This window comes from Melanaphis sacchari, unplaced genomic scaffold, assembly GCF_002803265.2.
Source record: "Melanaphis sacchari strain LSU unplaced genomic scaffold, SCAv2.0 Contig11_pilon_pilon, whole genome shotgun sequence".
NCBI lineage: Eukaryota > Metazoa > Arthropoda > Insecta > Hemiptera > Aphididae > Melanaphis > Melanaphis sacchari.
The window spans coordinates 6645565-6668305 of record NW_020270469.1 but is presented as its reverse complement, the minus strand read 5'-3'; the positions used below and the strand labels follow the sequence as shown (position 1 = coordinate 6668305).

At 25.8% G+C, this 22741-nt stretch overlaps 1 protein-coding gene across 3 annotated transcripts; it reads left to right on the top strand.

Moving 5' to 3' along the window:
* The first annotated feature begins 1269 nt into the window (after positions 1 to 1269).
* On the top strand, positions 1270 to 17920 carry LOC112604170 (zinc transporter 1). Of its 3 annotated transcripts, XM_025353075.1 has the most exons (10): positions 3417 to 3643; positions 15010 to 15084; positions 15431 to 15629; positions 15749 to 15871; positions 15943 to 16183; positions 16670 to 16801; positions 16872 to 16997; positions 17111 to 17289; positions 17401 to 17640; positions 17713 to 17920. In XM_025353075.1, the coding sequence occupies exons 3-9, from the start codon at positions 15441 to 15443 to the stop codon at positions 17614 to 17616; spliced, it is 1206 nt and encodes a 401-aa protein (XP_025208860.1). In that variant the 5' UTR covers positions 3417 to 3643; positions 15010 to 15084; positions 15431 to 15440; the 3' UTR covers positions 17617 to 17640; positions 17713 to 17920. The 3 variants fall into 3 exon arrangements, with proteins under 3 accessions (XP_025208861.1, XP_025208860.1, XP_025208859.1); XM_025353076.1 differs by lacking the exons at positions 3417 to 3643; positions 15010 to 15084 and adding an exon at positions 1270 to 1359; XM_025353074.1 differs by lacking the exon at positions 15010 to 15084 and having other exon boundaries at positions 17713 to 17919.
* The last annotated feature ends 4821 nt before the right edge of the window (positions 17921 to 22741 follow it).

The following is a 22741-nucleotide window of genomic DNA, read 5'->3' as shown; positions in this document are numbered from 1 at the left end:
AAAATGTTTATTTTAGCTAAGATGTGTAAGAATTTACAAATATTTTTAGTTTTTTTTTTTTTTTTTTGTTAGTATACAATTGTTGATTTGTTTTTTATTTCATGTAATTCAAGATAATGCCGGAATTCTTATATCAAAAAAAAATTGAATTGTTTGATTAATGGCTTATACAATAATTATATTGAGGATTTTTTTTAAATGTCGCTTATTTACTTTATAAGAGCATTCAATAATCTTAAATTGTATGTTATGTTTTCAATTAACACAAATATTAACTGCATTCTGCTGTAGCTATCTAGTTTATTAAAATGTATGAACCTTCATCCTTTTCTGTAAAATTTTTTTATGATTTTAATAGATGTGGTTCGTGTATATGAAATACTATCTAAAATATACAAAAGATTTTGATGGACAATTTTTTTTTCAATGTTATTTTCATGTTTTAAAATTTGAATAATCATTTTATGTACCATATTTTTTAATACTTGAATTGTAATAGATCCCCATTATTTTTAGATTTAATTTTGAAAGTTGTAACATGGTAATATAGTTTTTTCGATTTTTTTGTTACAATTTATGGTTTTGATAACAATTAACAATTTAATTTAATTTAAAATACCTACATGCAAAATTAATACTATCATTTATTCAGTATAATATTGAGCTTGATTAAATTTGAAATTCTATTTTTATTTACAAATTTACAATAAAATAACTACCAACAAAAAATATTTATATTCTCGTTAGTTGGTGAATTTTTTTATTACTCTACATAAATCGTAACGGTTCTTTTTTAACACCAAATTATTGGAAGTATGCCATTTAATATTGCCCAACTTTTTATTAGAAACCTTCCCACACTTTTCTTTTCTTTAATATTAATATGCTGCGTGTGGTTCTCTGTCAGCGTCAAGGCGTTTCGACGTAGGTAGAGTGAAATTCATCATTTAACTTTTATAAAAATAACAATGTTTATAATGAGATTCAATGTAGGTAACTACTTAGTACATATTTACATGTATATATTAGTACATTTTTATACTAGACAAATATATATAGATTAGTACAAAGTACGATTATAGAAATGTACAAGAACAATAAAATTAACTTGATTTTAACACGGACTTCGTTCGATGATAAATTCAGGTGTCCTACCTGTGATAAGTAAAGATTAATTTTTTTATCAATAGGTATGTATATTATTTTGACTTACCTCTGTAATACAATGTAATAACAGTATTGCTTAAGAGTACGCCACATCACCAGTAATAATTTATCCTGCATTAAAACGGTTTTCGGACGCTTCTCAGACCCGCAGTAGCCTTACCAATTTTTTGTTACCATACATATTAAAGAAATGTAGGTATGCATAATACATCAAGGTACTTTTATTTATTTATTTTTTTTTTTATTACTTTTTGAGACAATTCAAATGATTCACTCATACGGATTAATTTTTTTCTTCTTTTTTATATTTTATTAAAAATATAAAAACGCTACGACACAGATAAAAAGTTCTCTTCTATGTGGTGTGAACATTGAGTGAATCTATTGTAAATAATGTACTCGTAAATTTGTTCCGCGCGAAATCATTTTTTTCTATAATCTCATTACCACTCAACGACCATTATTGATACTAACACGGTACTACTTGTCTTGTAAAACACTTTGAATAAAGTATTAAAATATAGGTATTGAAGATTAAACGTTTAAATTCTCAATATTTCATTAACCGCTTTGAATAACAATTGAGTGCTTGTATACTAAAATTGATATACCGTGGTATACCTACTACATTATTTGTAGAATCACTGAAGAATAATGATACAGCTTTTGGGTACTTAATGAAAAGTTTTAAGAGATTAATCCTATACAATGCTTGCTATATTTATTCAATTAGGTAATCATAATACATATTTTTATTTTTAAATCGTAGAAACTAAATTTCTATCTATTATACCTGTGGATATTGAATACCTATATTATATGGATATGTACTCGAAAACAATGATCAACAAAAATTCGTTAATACCTTTATAGCCACTTATCTAACATTCAGTCACGTTATGTTAAGACTTCATGAACTATGCCTAAAAATAAAGGTAAGTACCAATATCAATATTTATACCTATATACAAATTACAGCAATCAAACAAATATGTCTAGTATGGTCGACTTAATACGTTTTTATGTGGAATATATAAATAACGATTGGTTTCGTTAAAACATTTCGGACACAATACATTTACATATTGCATTTGAAATCGTTGAGCTGTTAGAAATATTTTTATTACACCGACGTAAGGTAGCGGTAATAATAATGTACGTAGTATAATAATAATATTGTATATTGTACCTATAATAGGTACTAATAAAATATTATAATATATTCGGCTACCAGCCCCCTAGTTGATATGCTTTTGTATTGTCAATCGCAATTTTATTATTTTGTTTTAATCAATATGCTAACACAGAGCTGAATCTGTCCAAATCCAAAGTAACTTAAATGGGGGAAAAAAATAAGACAAATAAATAGATAGGTAATAAAAAGAATAACAACACGTAAATATCTACTATTGTATTACTATTCTTGTACCTACGAATGCTTTATACGCACGTGCGTGTAGTAGGCACCTGTGTATCGATGACTTATTAACATAATGACTTAATTATTTTTATATTTTATGTAAACGAACTCGATCGAGGTTATGGCTATATCACAGCGACCATAGTGTCCACACACCACTGTATCGCAGTGTTGTTGAGTATAATATTATTTTTCTTTTATTCAACTTTCGCTTCTCGTGTCTATTTAAAAATGCGATCGTCCCGCACGTTGCCAGTTATCCACTTGTCCCCCCGACTCTGCAGCCTCCTACCCCGGCCGACACGAGAAAAATCCCTCCGAACAACAACAATTGTATTTTTGAACAGACGTGTAAGATTTACGCAGTAGAAAAAAGCGGCACTCGTGCACGATATCAACACGCGTTACATAATTATAATAAAATACATTCAATTTGTTTTTCCGATCAACCGCAAGGTTTAATCATCTGTTTTTCTTTTTTTTTAGTACTCTTGACCCCGTCATTGCCGTTGTCGTTAATGGAAAATTTCATTATATTATAATATTACATCTGTAGCGTGTAAACGATATCATAATATTAGTTGGGCGTAAAAAAAAATGTTCTACAATTTATTACGAGTATATCAAAAAAACAGCTATCCGGTACCGTTTTCGAATTTATCATAAAAAAAAAAAATAAAAAAATGCCACCGGCGCCGCAACCGTTGCACTTCAGCTCGGTGTAAATAATCGTTATTTATCTCCGAATGTTTTTCGTATTTCTCGTCGTTCGTCGGGTGGGGAGAACAGGTTGTGGTACGCGTTAGTAAAAGGAGGAGTGGCAAATGCGTGCACGCTAGTTCGAGTTGTGAGTTGTGACACGAAATCACTATTCAGTATTCACTATTCAGTATTCACATCTTAAGTAAATACTTACGGTCGCACACGTGCGTACACTCGGATTGTCATCTGCTCGTTTAACATGTGTCCGTGTAATGTTCGATGTCCGTCGCACAAGTAAAATCCATCATCTAATGCTGCAGTAATACACTAATATACATTATTGTTATACGAGAAGTGAGTTTTCGACCATATTATCCACATTACTTTATTTATATTATGACTATAACTTATAAAACGTATAATAATATACCTACTTGTGTAACACATTAATACCATTTAGTACCTATTTATGGCGTGTGTATCTATAAGCAATGAGCATTGACCAATACCCGTGTAATAATATTCACAGCGATTCATCGTCTCGAACAAACTTAACAATATTGCGACTAAATAAGTAGTTTTTTAGATAAGTATCTCCTATCCTACGTGGGTTTTGGTTTGATTTGGAATTACTTAGCGTATTATTATTCATGATCTATTTTATTATATTATAATTAATATATTTTTTATTACGCCTGCGTATTATATAATGATACTATATGAACATTGTATACATATATAATCGGCTGACAATCGTCTTATGTGCTTGTATCATAATATTCATATAACACGCACGTAGCGCGGACTGTATTTTAATATTAATCGAATACATAACACAAAACTAAACATTTGGTCATCGTTTACATCATGATGTACAAATTTGTTGTTTATTAAATTTAAATGTTCCGTAACCAATATCTTAAAACGACCACAGGATTTCTTAGGTTATATATTTTTTAAGATTTTAAGAACAATATTTATAACGACTGTTTTTTGTTTTGTTTAATGTGGAAATTTTTATAGATTTTACAAAATATAATATGTCGAGTAATATGTACACATTGTACATACGTCTGTACCATATTGATTAATGATTAAGATGTTAAGTTATAAGTTTGAAATTACGACAAGAGTAATTGCTTATTGTTATATATATATATGTTATTATATATATTACACCCGCCCGTACATAGATGATTAATTTATTTTATTGTGTACTACCTATAAAAAAATGTGCTACCTATTCTTTCTTTTTTTTTTATGTTTAAAAATTGAAATAGCTATAATATTATGTTTGCAAGTTAGGAACTATTTAATACCTACTTTACCAGTTTGAAGATCATAATATATAGGTACCTAACTATTATTTCGTTTTTATTGATTTAGTCTCCCAATTAATTATTATTACTTGATATTTCTTTATGAACCATGTATTATTATGATCACTAATAAAATTAGGTAGTGAATTTTGGATCAGCATAATAAAATAACGATTCAAGAGTATATCAATATAAATTCAAAAGATTTTTTAGTTCATATTATATATTATTAGATAGGTACATAAATAAATATTTAAATTCTTTTTTAAACGTAAGTAATTAGACTAATGATTTAATTTCTATAATATAATGTGTATTATATTAGCTTACTGGAAATGAACAACTTTATAAATTAGACGTTAAGTAATATAAACTATTTAGATCCATCCACAAATTCCCCGAAAAATTCACTAAAAAAATTTATCCAACAAGTGTTTTTTAAATAAATTTAAATGTACCAACTAATGCATTTTAACATTTTAAATTTAAAATTGCTTAAAATATACTTTTTAATTAATTGCAAGTATATATTTTTCTAGATAAAATATCTACTATGAGTTTATATCGCCCATTATACATCTCATTTAAATATGATTTTTTTATATCTTATACTAATCTATTTAATTTTTTAAATCAAATATTTTTTTTTTTTATTCAACTTAAAAATACTTATAATAAAATGTTTGGTAGATTATATATTTAATCTCTTTTTGTGTTAAACTCTTCTTTTATAATAGACATTATTGCATTATTATTTTTTGATAACTTATACTGAAGGACATATTAATAAAATTTTATACCTAACGCTTATTAAATTTTTGTATGTATAGTATGATGGGTTAACAGATTCGTAGAAATAAACGAAACTTAATTGGTCGAACACTGCAACTCCCACAGTTCTAACTTTTAGAGGATTATGATATACCCTGATCTATTTCTGTCCACAATCATCTGAAAATATTATTATAATAATACGGTTTTGCGTATTTTGGATACTAAGGTCTGTAAATACTATAAATACATATAATATATTGTACACTTACGAATTATCTTAAAATACACAAGAGAAAAACTAAGAACTCTATAATTTATAATGTATACATAATATTGAGAAATACGAATATTATTTTTATTTTGACTTAATTCTTATACTCTATATTATATTAATAAATTAATACATCAATAATAATATATTGAATTTATGATTGATTCTATAAAATATATTGCGTAATTCTATATTATTTTAATAACGTGTAGATACCTATATAAATATTAGTTATGATATATTTAAATATTATTTTATAAAAATGTTAGTTTTTTAGATCTCGATAACTTATAGGTACAAATGTACAATGAAATAAAATAACAAAATTAATTTATACCAAATTTTATAATACCTATGTAGGTACTTTTATACTTAATCAAAATGTTTATTATATTAGAATTTAAGTTATTATCCATATTGAATGGTTCATGATAAATTATTGAATACTAACATGTGAAATTAAAAATTATATTACAATAAAATATAAAAAAGTATATTCATCACATTTTTCGTGGATTCTAATTTTAATTGAAAAAATAATTAATCTCGAAATTCCACTAATACATGGACGGACGTCTGAGCAAAACAACTTTAAATAATTAATGTAAATAACACACTCTATTCTTTAAAAAAGGTAAATATAGAGGCTACAATATATAAAGGTATTTAATATTTTAATTTAATTTTTATGATAAATCGTGTTTTATATTTGTACTAAAAGGCAATTCTTAATAATTTCTTATTTAATATAAACATAATAGTTATGCAACCAACCATTAAAAAATATTCAGAGGTATGAATTCAATTATAGTTTGATATACTACATTGAATAAAGTAATCTTTATGTATAGTAAAAATGTATGGAGACTTATAGTAATATATTTTATTTTAATTATCTAAAACCCATAGCATTACAATATTTCCAAGTAATTTTGAAGAAATAATTGTATCTTGAGCATAAAGGACTTTGATTTAAATTGTTGTTATTCAATACCTACCGAAAAATTAACGTAATACGTAAGTAGGTATCTAATATTAAGCTAATGTAAATATGAAGTATTTATATTATCTATATTATGCACTTAAAAATTCGTGAAAAATGTTGTTTTATGGATTATATTTTTATGTTTTATCTACTATACTTAAAAGAGATTGGTACTAATCATAGACATAATATTTTAAATTTAGAATACAAAATAAAATTATTCGTAAACATTTTGTTTGTAATTTAAATACAGAAGTTAATAACCGTAATACGATAACTAAAATAATCTAAATTTTTTATTTTGTTTGTTTCTATGTAATTTTGCATTTTTCAATTTATATATAAAAGATAATATTATTGTAATAGCATTTAAATTAATTTTTAATTTTATATTCAAATTTTTATAACTCAATTAGATATATTTTTAAATTATCACGCATTTTAATTAAAATGTAAAACATATAAAATAATTATTAATCAATTAACAAATTGATAAGTGAAAAATGTTTCAAATGTTTTTTACGTTTTAACTTACAATTTTATTTTTTATATGGACGATAAATAAAGTAATTGAAAATATTTTTTAAGTATAAAAACATTTCATAACTATTTCAATTAAAAAATTGTTATTTATAATGGGTTCAATAATATATTAAAATTTACAGTGCTTATTTTTATATTTATTGCAATGCCCGGTGAATTTTAATTTATTATTTATATAATATATTTATATTATATTATATTATATGAATTTAATTAGCCATGTGTATCAATGTCCTATTATAATATCTAAAGAGCTATCGAACGATCAAGTTTATCTAATTATTGTTAATAAACAAAATATGTGATTATTATATTTATGTTGTTTATATTACTACTGTAATTAACTAATACCTGCATCCTATCAATTAAGGTTTGAATGCTATCAGAAATCACTAATTAATGTTAAAAGAACTGTATGAATAAATTACATATAATTCTATAAAATTCTCAGTTACTATTATTTTATTAAATAACGTGTATAGGTATGTGTAATATATACTATAATGTAATTAATTAAATATTAATGTTAATATTATGACAATTGTTATTCGAAGACAGGATACAGTCATTTTTATTTATTTAGAATAAATAATAAGTAACTGCAATATTATTATATAGAATGTCATAAATACAAATACAATCAGAGTATTTCATAATCATTTAGTGTAATATTAAAGTAGTTTGTTGGTAGGTACATTGTACCATAAAATAATGAATAAATAATATGTAATTTAAAAACTTTCATTTGGCGTGCCCTTTTAATATTATACATACAAAACTTCTCTGGCGATGAACATGTGTTTTTATACAATAATATATATATACGGCCAACGTATAAATATATAAAACAACAGGACTTTTTTATATTTCTGACGACATTATCGAACTTTTTTATTTGAGTGAAGTGGACGGAAGGGCACACATTGTATTTCGATGTTTTGGTTTTGTCTAAACATTTGAATAATTTCCCCCTTTGCTGCTAAATTATACAGCGTCAAATGATATCATTTTCTGTGAAAGAAAAACACATTTATTTCAATGTACCAGTTATTTGGTAAGACGTTTTGATAATTAAAAGTTTTTTATTTTGTTTTCACAAGCGAAGACGGGTGCTTGGATATTTAGTTCAGTTAGTGTTACCTTATCGGATATGATAATAGTCATATACATATAAGTAAGCAGAATTTGGGAAATGATTCAATTACAATAATTCTTATACTAAACAAGATAACCGTTCAAGGGTATCTTTACCTTTTACTCATAAGCTACGTAGAATCAAGTGTTTTAGGCACCATAATAATGTATTTTCATAAGGGACTGGAATTTGTTATTTAGGCATATTCCATCCTCAATGCGATTTTACAAAGCTAGGCGCAACAACAAGTCTATAATTATCTGCAGATAATATACTGCTTATGTTTTATATTATTTTTACATAGTATATAGCAATACCTATGCAAGTTACGGTGTTACCTACCTAATAAACCCTATATGCTTCCACTTGCCGCATAATCGAGTTGAAGCGTCATCACTATATTACAATATTTTAATAATATAATATAATATAATGAGATGGATGGATTGTTTTTCATATTGTTCAATGTTCATATCTATTTTTTATACTCGTCATGTATATGAATAGATTTAACTTATTTTGCATTTTAGTTTTGTTTTTGTACCCACCAAATACGATATATGTTATATATTATATTCGTATATTTCGTAATATAAATTTTTAAAAACCACGTTGTTTGAACTGCAGCATTATAAACTAACTATATAGTGAGTATGTTTTTGTAGGGATTGTGTAGATAATAGAGTTTAAGAACATTTTACGTAGGGAAATAAATTAAAAACCAGTTATGGTCTTCAAAAACAAGGTGGGGCAGCTGTGTAATAACAATGAAGATATTCACATATTTATTAACAGTTCTTTTAATTTAAGCATTTAAAAAAAATATGTATACATTTAACTTATAGCCTGTACATAATATTACTCTATGTGCATTGTACCCTGATTATTGTACAAAAATAAAGTTAACTATAAAGCAGTATCGTACTATTGTATTGTATGCATCACAAATCTTCATTGATAATAAGCTCGTTATTATGGTATTAATGTATATAAAAAATACGTAATGTAATCTTTATAAATTTCATCAAATTACTAGTTTGTACTATATAGGCGTTACATTATTTTGGTCACTATCCATTTCATCGTAAACCGTGATTATATTCGTTCACGATTTAAGTTTCAATGCAGGTAATCTTGTATTGAAACAAATTTTATGTTTTTACTCGAGTAGGTACAGTAAACGTTTGTTCGTCACACTTTATCATTTTATTTTTGTTCACAATATAATAATATGGTGTTCTGCACATAATAATAATAACATATATATTTTGGAAACCGTATTTGAATTACATATATTTATACATTGTATCATATATAGATACAATCGAATTGTGATTTACGTACCACCTTATGTCCTTATACTTCTTATCTGTCCTACTTAAAAACCTCAACTCTTTTATCAATTCAATTGATGGTTTATTTGTTCAAGAAAAACGTTCAATAAATTGTACATCAATAATGTCTCTTTTATATTACTTGTATTGTATTAAAAAAACTAAGTTTAAAATTTAGACACTTGAAAAAAAATTAAAAATAGGCTATAATTGATGCGAATATATGTTTTCTATAAAATGGATAAGTTGCTTACTTATTATACTACTTATCAAGTATAATACATATATATTAACATTTCAGCCCAATAAATATAGGGATATTTATAATTTAAGTATTGTAATTTAAAAAAAATTTTAACAAAAATGACACTAAATTAAAATCAAAATACATTTACTAGTATTAAATGTAGTAACTAGTAGTAACTGGTGTGTTATTTTAAAGTAATAAATAATATGCGACTGTATTTTATATTTATTATTTATACCTAAAAATAACAAAAATTATATAATTAAATCATTTTATTGGAGTATTCTACATAGTCTTGCATTCATTTAATCGTTTTAATAGTTATTGTAAAATTGTTTTAGAAAAAAAAAAACCTTTTATTACTTATAAGTAAAATAATATTATTATTTATATATAAAAACAATTGTACTTATAGCTGACTATACCTAACTAAGATAATAATAATATATATTATTATAATATATACGAGTAACTAATACACAGATTATAAAAATTTTATAATTTATTGCATGAGATAGATAAAAATAATCTATCATTAGGGTTTAACATAATTGTCTAGAATTTTAGATAAAACACTAATATTATTAATTAAACATATATTATAATATGTCTCGTACCTTTTTAGGAAATTATATTTTTATTAAATGTTTTATATGTTGTTTTCACTGTATTGGAAAAATAGTAGCTTAATATATTATATTGTATGTGTAAAATATAGTATTTAGGAGTAAAGACCTGATTAATAAAAATTACTTCGAAAATATACCCTTTAGGTATAAGCCAGTTATCGTAAATTAAGGCAGATGTATAATGTTTAAAATTCTTTACATGGTCCTTACGACCCTATCATTTACATTTTAGGTAGATTACTATATATATATATATATATATATATATATATAGTAAATACTATATATATACTTAATCTTCTAAAATTTAATACATGGTTATATTTCTTTGGATTTCTTGTTAGAAAGAATTATGTAAATAAAATATACGACATATATATAGTCAAACAAATAATTCTTGATTGTCCCATTGTCCATTAGCCATACTAATTTAAACGTATACACTAACTTAATCGTTCTAAATATTTACTCGACAGATGCAAGTACAGATTTATATTTTAGATAGAACTGGGGTTTACTACATTGGTGAGAAATTCCTATTTATTTTGTTCAAAAATATTCGGTATGTCGTATGTGTACAAAATAAAAATCAACTTAAAAATATACATATGATATATATTATGTGAACAAGTTGTCGAGTAAGCATTCATAAAAATGATATACCCACTCAAAAATTAGTTCAAATAATAATAATAAAAATCAAATGAACATAATTAATTTTAAAACATAAATGTATAACCACTATTAGGAAAAGGAATGTAGACTAGAGTATACATACATAATAACTAATTATTAATGTGTGTCGATAAAAAGTGATTAGGTACAATTTTTATTTCTTTGAACAGGAAAAAAATCAATGATAAAAAAATAAATGCTAAACGCGAAATAACGTATTTTGTCACGTAAATTAGCAAATTAGTAATTTTTTTTAGTCAATTTATTGATTCCTACAGTTATTAATGAAATTTCAATTATGGCCAATCAATATCATTGCGGTGCTGAGTTAAGAATTAATCGATCGAACGCTTTCAAAATCCTGTGTACATTTGATTAACACAATTTTCGGTACAGTAAATGAAGTAAAAACTAAAATTATTTAACTAAAATCAGATTTTATTAGATCTTGTGACACAAATGAAGCTTGCTTGAAATAAAATTTTATATATTTAAGTTACAATAATATTATATGCATTTATATTTTACTATAACGCAATTCAATATGCATATTGTTCATGATAAATGTCGACTAAAGTCATTATTTTATGCAATAAAATTTATGATAACAGCTATTATTATGAATATTAAAACGTACAAAATAATATATTTAGTCATTTAAGTATAATGTAGTATAGACGCAATAGGTACTAATTATATTGCTTGTATGACTTTATAAAAACTGATAGAAGTTAACAAAATTAAATTGTTTTGGTTGTGTTTTATTATATTTTACTATGCTAAATACTAACTAATGATTATTTTACTTTCATAGCTTCATATATATATATTACAACAACAAACAGATAATTTTGTTAGATAAGCATATGATATGTGCTTATAATTTATCCATTAGTCGTCTAAATGATATACACAAGTACCTACTCTTTAAAACCAATATATTAAAAAGCCGATTGTAATAATAAGTTATATTATCATAGTATTCTTGTCATCAACTAATTCAACATATTATTTAAACTTTGAAGGTCATCGTTTGCCCAGAATGTTATTGAATATTATTAATAATATTTTTAATATTTTACTATTTTTTTTTTTTTATAATTGTTACTATTTTGAACAAAACAATTATTTTATTATTTAATCTGAGTAAAAAATACATAGGTAAAATTAAAATTTATATCAATTTATTTTATCTTGTTTAAAATATGACTTATCACGTATGAATGTTTATTTATTATAATAATACAAGCCCACATTATAATAATATAATTTAAAAAAAACATTACATTAGGTATTATAAATGCCTTTTAAGATTTAAATAATGTATGGCTTAAAAATGTATAAATAAATATCTTTTAAAAATTTAAAAATAAAAAGAACAAAAAATACATTAATATAATCGTTTATTTTAAATATTATTATCAGTATTAAAACACACATCTTACAATTTCTATATTTTACTCTCGAGTGTATGAATTTTCTCTTTTTCCTTACATTTTAAATTAATATATCAATATATGTAAACAAATACCCAAACCTGTTGTTTTCTGATCGGAACTAAGAAGATATTTTGTGGCATGCATTTTCTGTTTGATTTTAAGAAAAATAATTTGTGAGGATATAAAATCCTTGCTATATATCCATTATAAAATGTCAAATTGAACACAATAGATAATTATTTGATTTTTATGATAATTATTTAACGATGGTTTATAGTTAATTTAAAAACACGACTAAACTAATAAGTATTATAATATTATAATTTATAAATGGTACCTATATTATTTTAATTTTTCAATTAGTTTGAAAAACATATTTTAATAAATTTCATGGGTTTACAACACGTCGACACACATAGCATTTGTGATATCAAAATCTTAACTGGTTTTATGTAAGCATTTATGACTGATCAAAATAGTTGTATGAATACAATGATTTATCACCACTTTTGTGTAAATGAAAAATAATAATATGGGTTGCACTAAATCTCCGTGTAATGTCCGTTATCTATTTTTTTAAGTTAAAGAATCAATGCTCAAAATTTAAAATTAATAACTACTTAAATTTCGAGAATAAACAAACTTCTTACTATGAGAACATTTTATGAATGATTTTGGAGTATATTGTACGATGTTTTAAACAAGTTAAAACTAAAATATAATAAGAGGACTATTGACTATTATATAGTTCAAGAATCTATATTTAATAATTTTATTCGTGTACGTAGGTCAGAAGTCGGAGTGTTATCATTAGATTGATAAATTCTTCACTTAAATAATGTTTCAGCAATACCTACCTATTCAATATTTTTGTATTTTTATTGTGTATACTCTGGTAGAACAATGAATGGTTGAAAAGTTAACTTTCTGATCAACCATAAGATACATGTGTCTTAATGCCTAACTGTAAGCTTGTACCACAACATTCCATATAGTTATTAATTGAAATAATACGCCTAAATTATAAAATGTGTTGTATAATTTCTTTAAGATTTTAAAATTATAATACTATGTAGATTTTGCAAATGGATAAACACCTACCTATGTTGAATGTTTGACTATTTTTTTTTCTAAAACATACCCATTTATTGTCTGTAAGTAATTCGATTAGACTTCTGTGAATAAATTAAAATTTTTCCTGGAGTTAACTCGATCAATAGACTTATGTGCTTATGCCAGTATTTATTTTATGCTCACTTGGTTCTTATAAAGTTAAAATTTTTAGTGTGGAATTTTATACGATATCGGGAAATACTGAAAAAGTGTATGAACTTAATAATATATAATATATACAGGTAAAATATAATTTTGGCGATAAATTATAATACCCATTCGTCAGCATGTTATAACTACGTATGCGCGACGTGCAAAAATGTAAGCGTTGTTATTTAGCAATTTAGTATTTGTCATTCAATCACTAAATAAATGATACACTCATCATATTCGAACATCAAATACTTCAAATACTGATAATTTTGAATCGCTCAACTCTTAAGAGCTGTCTGTATGTATCCTATCAAAATACTTCGACGTGTACCTATTATTTATTAATATTAGGTATGTTTCTGTCCATGTTTATTACCAGTTTGCAGAAAACTGTAAATAATAGTCGAGTTATTCGACACATCAAATATTTTCTAGCAAGAAGTACTTTCAATAGACGATTTCATAAAAGTCTGCGGTAATCTTGTCGTTGTGTGTCGAGTATTATATTTAGTATCATAAATCTATAATTAGTATTGTTGGTCAGCTAGCATTATGACTGTAAATATAATGTGTATCAAACCTCGCATGCTATTTTATCTAGTTTCAAATATCCAAATCTTATTATTTTTAAAAGTATTAGAAATTGTTCATTACCTATTGTTAGACTCTTTCACAAATGTATTTATTTCACGAATAAGTACATCTTTAGATATAATAATCATTTTTAGATTCTGAGCGGAACGACCGAGTTTATTGGTTGTACAATAATTTGGACTTTTTATGGGGTTTTTCGAAAACATATTTTGTAGCAGTAATAAGATTCAATGTTGTTTCATCATGGAGTACCACTTCTATATTAAATAATAGATTGAAAATTGAATTGTATACTTTAAGAAGGTAATTTTAAAAATTTACCAGTAACTAAATTATCATAAAAAACGGTAAATACGTTCTTATAAACCATAAATTACTTACTGTTCCTATCCAAAGCTTATGGCCTTAGTTGCCGGGCTTAAAATAAGATCAATAAAAAAAAAAAAGTAAAATAAAAACAATAAATATGAAGATGTTGAAGTATTCATTTATTTAATTCATTTTTTTAGGTAAACAGAACTTCACAAAGAATTAAACTTTCAAATACAATTATTAACAAATTTCTATACAATACGCCTCTTTCAGTAGGTACCTCATATCCTAAAATCTTTGTACTCATCTCTTTTGTTTTATGTTGATTATATTTTATTCAAACATTGGTTATTTAATTTTTAAAAAAAATGTGTACTTAATACATATATTTTCAATTTAATCTACTCATATTTTTGGTAAACATACTTATTTAAAAACTTTCATACTATTTAAATTGAAAAAATTATTAATCGTTTGAAATACACATTTTTTTTTTTAAACCGATACTTAAAATTATAATGTATTCTTATTTTCTATTGTATTATATTTATATATGATATATATAATAGTATAAAATACTCATCTGATTATTTACAATTTGACATTTTTTTGTTTCAGCGGCTTTAAAATGTCAGTCAAAAAAGTGCTTCGTATTTTTAATCCTCATGCAGTCCATACAGTCATTTTACTAACATTAAGTTATTTCTTAGTGCAACTAGTTTTCAGTCATGTATCGCATTCACTCACCTTGCTCGTCGACTCGTACCACATGCTATGCAAACTTATATACTTTTTTGGATCTGTACTATGTATTAAGGTAAAGACTAAGTACATACTATTATATTAATGGTTTAACTATTCATATTTAATAGTATAATAAAATGGATATATATAATACACAGCAATTAACAAGTAATTTTGTGTGTGATATTACAGAAAAACGATTATGAAGAGATGTGCTCAAATGAAGGTTGCGTGGAAAAAATCCTAAAAGTGGAGAACGATTCACCTAAGTTCAACTTGGCAGTATCCAAGTCTGGCCAATTATCGTCTTCCAGTGTGAATATTGCCCATTATTCATTGGGGATTCGTAATATTTTTATCGCCATTATTTTTTTCAACTTCTACAGTGCGTACATCGTCTTCCCGAGAAGAAGTTAAAGAACACATTCGGATGGGCAAGGATCGAAGTAGTCTTAATGCTCGGCGGTTGCGTGTTTTTGGCGTCTCTTAGTTTCTCCTTGGTGGTCGAAGCCATTCAAACTCTCATACACATCGATCATCAAGATCCAATGCATCAACCGATATCAGTGTTCATTATCGGTGTTGTTGGTATACTCATCCACGGACTCTGTTGCTTATTGCTAGGAGGTTAACAATAATTATATATAAACTAATAGATTAGACGTGCATGGTGTTTTTGTTATAGCGTTAACGCAACTAAGTGAAGCTTAGCTCCCTAAAAATATATTTTAGCGCCTAAATATTTTTTATATTTTTAAACTATATTTATTTGTAGCGTTCTAATAGTACAGGCCCGCCACCAATAATTTATACTTAGTGCGCCAATGGTTTCTACTCTATACAGATAAAAAATATGCAAAATGAAACTTATTACTTCTGGAAATATAAGTGATTTATTTTATTTTATATATATTTTAAGAATATAAGTATATTATACGTCTTATTTTAAATTGTCTACAATAATATTTTAAACATTAGTTCTAAAAATATATCATATTTTTCAATAATGTAATATTTATTCAACGATGAAACAATTACCATAATATATGAATAATAATATTATCCATAATATAAATTTTACGTCGTGCTAAATGCTTAACATTTTCAATGCAGGTCCATTTGTTCAAAACGCAAGAGTTCCTGACGAAGAAAGCGCCAATGCTCTTTTAAGTTCTGGTCAATTGCTGAAAAAAAAAATACAAATTAAAAACTGTTGCTCAAGAGAAATATGTCGAGATGTAGTTGGTAGAATATTTTTGTAAAAAATAAAGGAAAATAGTAAACTTACAATAAAATAAATAAAATATTTCTATAGGTTGCACGATGGTGATGATTTGTTCTATCATCGTATTATTCACTGACCCTTGTATAGGCAAATTTGTTGATCCTGGAATTTCAATCATATCGGCTGTTATAATGCTCTATCTTAAGTATCCAAATAGTAAGTGATTTTTGACAAGTTTAAAAAGTGATTCTCTGATTCCAATTATTCGCATCAATTGCTCTAAAGTTTAGTATTATGTAATGTTTTATTTTTACATTTTAATATTTTAGTGAAAGAATCGTGTTTAATTCTTCTTCAAACCATGCCCGACCATATGAATATTGATGTAATTTGCAAAAACTTGATGAAAACATTTCCAGACATTGTAAATGTACATGAACTACACATATGGCAACTAACTGAAGATAAAATAATATCTACTGCACATATTATGTTTCTTAACCCTCAAGTAAAATGGAAATATAATGATATTTTTTATAGTATTTATACATGCAGCATTAATTTGTGTTTATGTGGATTAATTGTTTTTGATTGATCTTGTAATATTTTTTTGTTCAAGGATTATTTGCGAATAAATAAAGCGGTTGTTAACTTTTTCCACGATAATGGAATTTTAGAAGTGACTATTCAACCAGAGTTTTTCAAAGACGATCAAAATATACAAATGGTTCCAGAATATGGTATGGGACAGTGTTTGGTTCAGTGCAATAATATCGAGTGTTTCGATAGAAATTGCTGTGAACCAAATGACATTGAATCAATTCAACAATGTTAAGCTTCAAATAAAACAAATTTATAGGTAAAACGAACAGTTCACATTCCGATACAGTGATGCGAAATGTACCTATATAATTTATTCTGTTTATTTTAGAGTTGAAACAATCGTCTTGCTCACCAACAATAATTGTTGTTTGATAAATCTTTACAAATTTTTCAAAAGTAAATATTTCAAATTTGATTACCTTATAGGTACCATGTGTAAATAGGTTATATTGACCTCATTTATTATATATATATATTTATACATATATATATTTTTTTTTAATGAAAAATGCGTTCCTATGTGTACTCATTATTGTGTTACTATGAATGTATTTATACTGAATCGTTATTAATTATTGTTTAACAAGTACAAAAACGTATTTGTTTTTATTATAATTTTATTTTTGTAATATAAAATGTTATTGAAAATGACGATTACAAATTATGTTTCACTGATTGCAATATAATATTATAGTAATACATTTCACATTTAAAACTTTATTTAAGAGTACATAAGCTGCATTTTTTTCAAAAAATGTAGCTAATGATAGCTATTACATAATTTGTATTTGGTGTATGTGGTGAAAATGTAGAGGCTTTTTAGAGTTTAAGATGTACAGTAAATTATGGGAATTTGTCAAATCTATGATAAGCAGTACAATAATGTCCATACAGTTATCAACAACAATAATAATCGCTCTAATGTCTGGATAATATTTGACAATCGTAAGTATTTGTAAATACAAGTTACAAATATAATGGATTCTCACGGATGAAAAATCAAGCGGTGGAAAATATTAAAACTAATGTTAAATGGATTAAAAACAAGGATTCTGTGTATGTCTATCGCAAAGCAAGGCAGAGGCATAATCTGAGGGAGATAGTGTTTTCTCAGTTTTTTTCCTCCTAATAAATTTTTAATTTTACCCCATTATGTCCTATTAAAATACTGCAACTCGCCATCCTCACCACCACTAGGTACTATAATCCTATTATTCTCGATCGTGTATTTGTTATTAAAGACGTAGATATCTATCTCACGCCCGCGCTCTCTTTTGACCACCACTGTATTTATATTACAATCGATAGAGCGCTCAATATATTAGTATTTGTTAAACGTAATACCATCAATTTCTCACCTAGCTCTTGTCTCTGCTTTTTTTATTTATCATTACTTTCTTTCTATCTTAGAATATGGGGTAGTGGTGTACTGGTATGGCATCTATACTCGGCGGGTGATGAACTAAAATTAGAACGAGTATAAAAACAGATTTATTTCATATGCTGCCTTAATATTAAAAATCAAACATCCTATTCACAATTACTCACTTATTTCCTCCGCCTTTCGAATCCCTACTTAAGCTTCTTGGCGCATTTAGGCTGACCATCATTGCATCACTTCACTTCTTGAGAGATCACTTAAATCATACCCAATGTTCTCTCTTCTACCAAAGGACGGATCCAACATGTATTTACGGTCGAGGCACTTTAAAGGAAAAATTATATAATATAGATATAGCCCCCCCCCTAATACAAAAATGTTTAATATTTTTTTCCAACGGGGGTGGCACTTGCCTCCAGTCCTCCCCTGGATCCTACTTCATTCCGTGTGCTTACCCATTCTATTAGAAATTACTCCCTTTTTCAATTGCCGTACCTACCACCGTACTTCATATGGGTAAATGGGTTCAACACCCATTGCAAAAATGTTACGGAGTCTCAATTCAGTTTATTCTTTGTCACTTTTTTCGCAATAAATGTTGTAATTAATATTATTATTTATCAGTTAAATTGTAATGTTACATTTAGAACAATCAAATCACGGTTTTTAAATTAATACCTGCTATAATGTAAACAAATAAAATATATAAATAAATATTACTTAGAGCAAGAATTTACTCTAAGTTATGCCGATGTAGAAATACTAGAAATATACCTATAGTAAAGTTTATTGATTGAGATCAATCGATTCATCAGCGTTTTTCTCTAACATTTTGTTTTTTTTTTTCATTTCTATTTTTTTTATATAACCGTGGTGTTTATAGTCTTTATAATTACTTCTTCAGATCAATCGTTACGATTTACGTTGGAAATATAATATATCTAATAAGTTCCTATGTTGCGCATGTGTTAAACGAAAACAGAATTTCACCGTTTTCAAAATATTTATATAACTAAAACGCGCCATCAATAGGTTATCACAGAATATTAACACCTAACGAATTACACGTAGGCGATTCAATTTTTAATATTAAATAATTATAGTTTAATATTACTTATAGATTAATAAACGTTTTATAACTGAGCAATTATGTTTGTTAAAGATGTTAAGTATTAGTGTCTACTGTCTAGTGATAACGGTAGTTAGTCAAATGTATTATCTGCAGACTACAAAACTATTAAAATTTTTTAAACATATTATAACAAAAAAAAATAAATAAATCTGTTAAAAAAAGGTTAAAAGGAGCCGATTGCCTCTACCTCAAATCCACCAGATACAGCTCGCTACTATATTAAATGAGTTAAACCCTTGTGGTGATTGATGAAAAGATTGTATAATCTGAGTTATCGTGTTATTAAGTCGAAAATTACTACTGCACCTACCTATAATGATAAATATTATGATTCTAATGTTAATAATTTAAAAACATCAAGGGTTTGTTCGATAGACTTATTAATTTAAACTATAGTACGCTGACAAATAAATAACATATAATAATGCTAGAAAATAAAAAAAAATATATAGGTATGTAGGATGACGTTACCCATTTAAAATTATGTACTTCGTCAGGAAATAAGGGACCGATGTCAAGAAAGCACTAACAGGCCTGACTGCGAATCTTCTTGATGGCTCATCCGGCTTATTATAGGCACCTATAGACTATAGGTTAGTGTTGCTGGAATTCTGGAAAGTTATTCCCATATAGGTATTTAATATTAACATATTTACTATGGGTATGGGAACACATGACTCATAAAACATACCTCTGTTGATCGTGATTTCATGTATTCCATCCGTTTTAAAATGTATTGCTTATTTTTTAGACAGTGTCGACTATCGATATAATATTATATACATGGCGAATGACGGGGCATCGTCTGAGAGCATCCGGTTATCTACATCGTACTTTTTTAATAGCCCACGTCCGTCTGTAATAATAAATACCTACCAGTATACCACTCATAGTGTTGTTATTATTATATGATATTATATTCCGAGGACGAATATAGGTATTTGTAGCCGTGATCGGCGTGATGCCAAGTGCGCCTGCAGTAAAATTCACATTTTATATTAATTTATATTAGATCGGTTAGCAAAAAAAGAAAGTGAATTCATTAAGACGATATGAAAATATTCCAAGCTCAACAGGTTGATACCTATTACCTAAATTCAATAATAAAAAAAAAAAAAACAAACAAACTACATAATATTAGTATAAAATAATGTTGTAGTTAATATAGTTATTATGTTTGATATAAATGCTTATTTATTTTTAAATGAATAGGTTAATAGTGAAATATTTTTTAATATTGTGAAGGGTGTGTAATTTTTTTTTTTAATAAAATACATTTTTGTCTTTTTAAACAGTTTTAATGGATTTCCACGCCACAAGGGCGTATTAAGTTTGTCATATTTTTTAAATATATCAAATGTTACCGCAGAGTCACAAAAAATATAATAATATATTAGCTATAGCCTATAAGTTACTTATCACTGCGTCAAGCCACGCGCCGCTCATTCATGAGCGTCTAAACGATCCAATGCAGCATGTTGATACTTCTAAATGCATAATAAGCTGCAATTATCAGTCACCCACCCGCCAAATTCGAGTCATAAAAAATATAATTTACTAATTTATAATTATCTTGTACTCGGTGAATTAAAATATAACGGTACTTTCGGCTACAACCAAGACATTTATTTTGTAAATATTTATTAGATAAGTATAGGTAATAGGTATGAGTGTATGACATTAAAGTAGTCTAATCAAATAAACTATTATTTTTTTTTGTTTATGTAGTAAAATGAGGCTGGAGTCAAAAAAACAGAAGTAAATTGTATAGATAAAATTAAATGACATAACGGCGGGTATAAAAAAAAGTTTCAAAAAGTTTTTAAAATATTTACTGATATTCCTAGTGGTGCAGTCAGGAGCACCCCACACTTCAATTACCTTTCTATTTAATATTAAATTTTAAAAATAATATTATAGTTGAAAGACATTTTTTATCAATTACTTAGCCAAAACAAGAAAAATAGTAAATATTAAAGTTATGTTCATATCATTATGGATTTTATTTACATATGATTCTATGAAAAAATAAATACATTTTACATTGGGGGTTTATAATATATATTTATTGTGTATATACACAACTAAACTTGGTTCTTGAATAGTTCAATAAACTAAACAACAAACCTAAGGAAAACTGTAAAAAACTTAGTTTAATTTATACTTGATCCGCGGGGACCCTTTTATTATCCTGGCTACACCACTACAGGGCACCACTACAAATTATAGATCTATAGTGCAGATGATTTTATCCCAATAATTAAAGTAAAATAGTAAAATGGTGACGTCTATTTAGAGAAACTTATTCTTTTTAAACAATATGTTTTTAACTATTTCTAGCCAAACTAGGTTAAATGATATTTTATTCAAGACAATTTATATAAAAACTACGAAAGAATTAAATTAGATATATTACTACAAATTTTAATAAAAAAAAAATTGAAAGTATTTTAACATGAATTCTATATTTATTTTTTATTTTTTAATGTCATTTTCAGAACTTAATTACATTAAATATTGGTTTGTAATATCCATAATAATAAATTTCTACCTACAGCCCTGATTTCCCAGCACGTGGTAACTAAAGGAGGTAGAGGGACATCAATGCACAAAAAATCAAATTTTACTCACTGAATCATTAAACTCAGATTCATATTAGCATCATACCTAATTATTTTTTAATCTAATCAATAAAACAAATGTGACCCTACTCATCTAATAATTTGTTTGTTTGAAAAATTATTATTTATTGTTTAACAAGTAAAAACAAATATTTATTTTTAAAATAGGTATAAAATTTATTAAAATATTATCTCTTAAATATTAACTAATATTTTATATATA

Coding starts and splice junctions, on each gene's coding strand:
- LOC112604170 (XM_025353076.1), top strand. CDS start 15,441: ATGTCAGTCAAAAAAGTGCTTCGTATTTTTAATCCTCATGCAGTCCAT. Junction 16,184..16,669: donor CTGTTGCTTATTGCTAGGAG/GTTAACAATAAT, acceptor TTTTCAATGCAG/GTCCATTTGTTCAAAACGCA. Junction 16,998..17,110: donor CTATCTTAAGTATCCAAATA/GTAAGTGATTTT, acceptor TTAATATTTTAG/TGAAAGAATCGTGTTTAATT.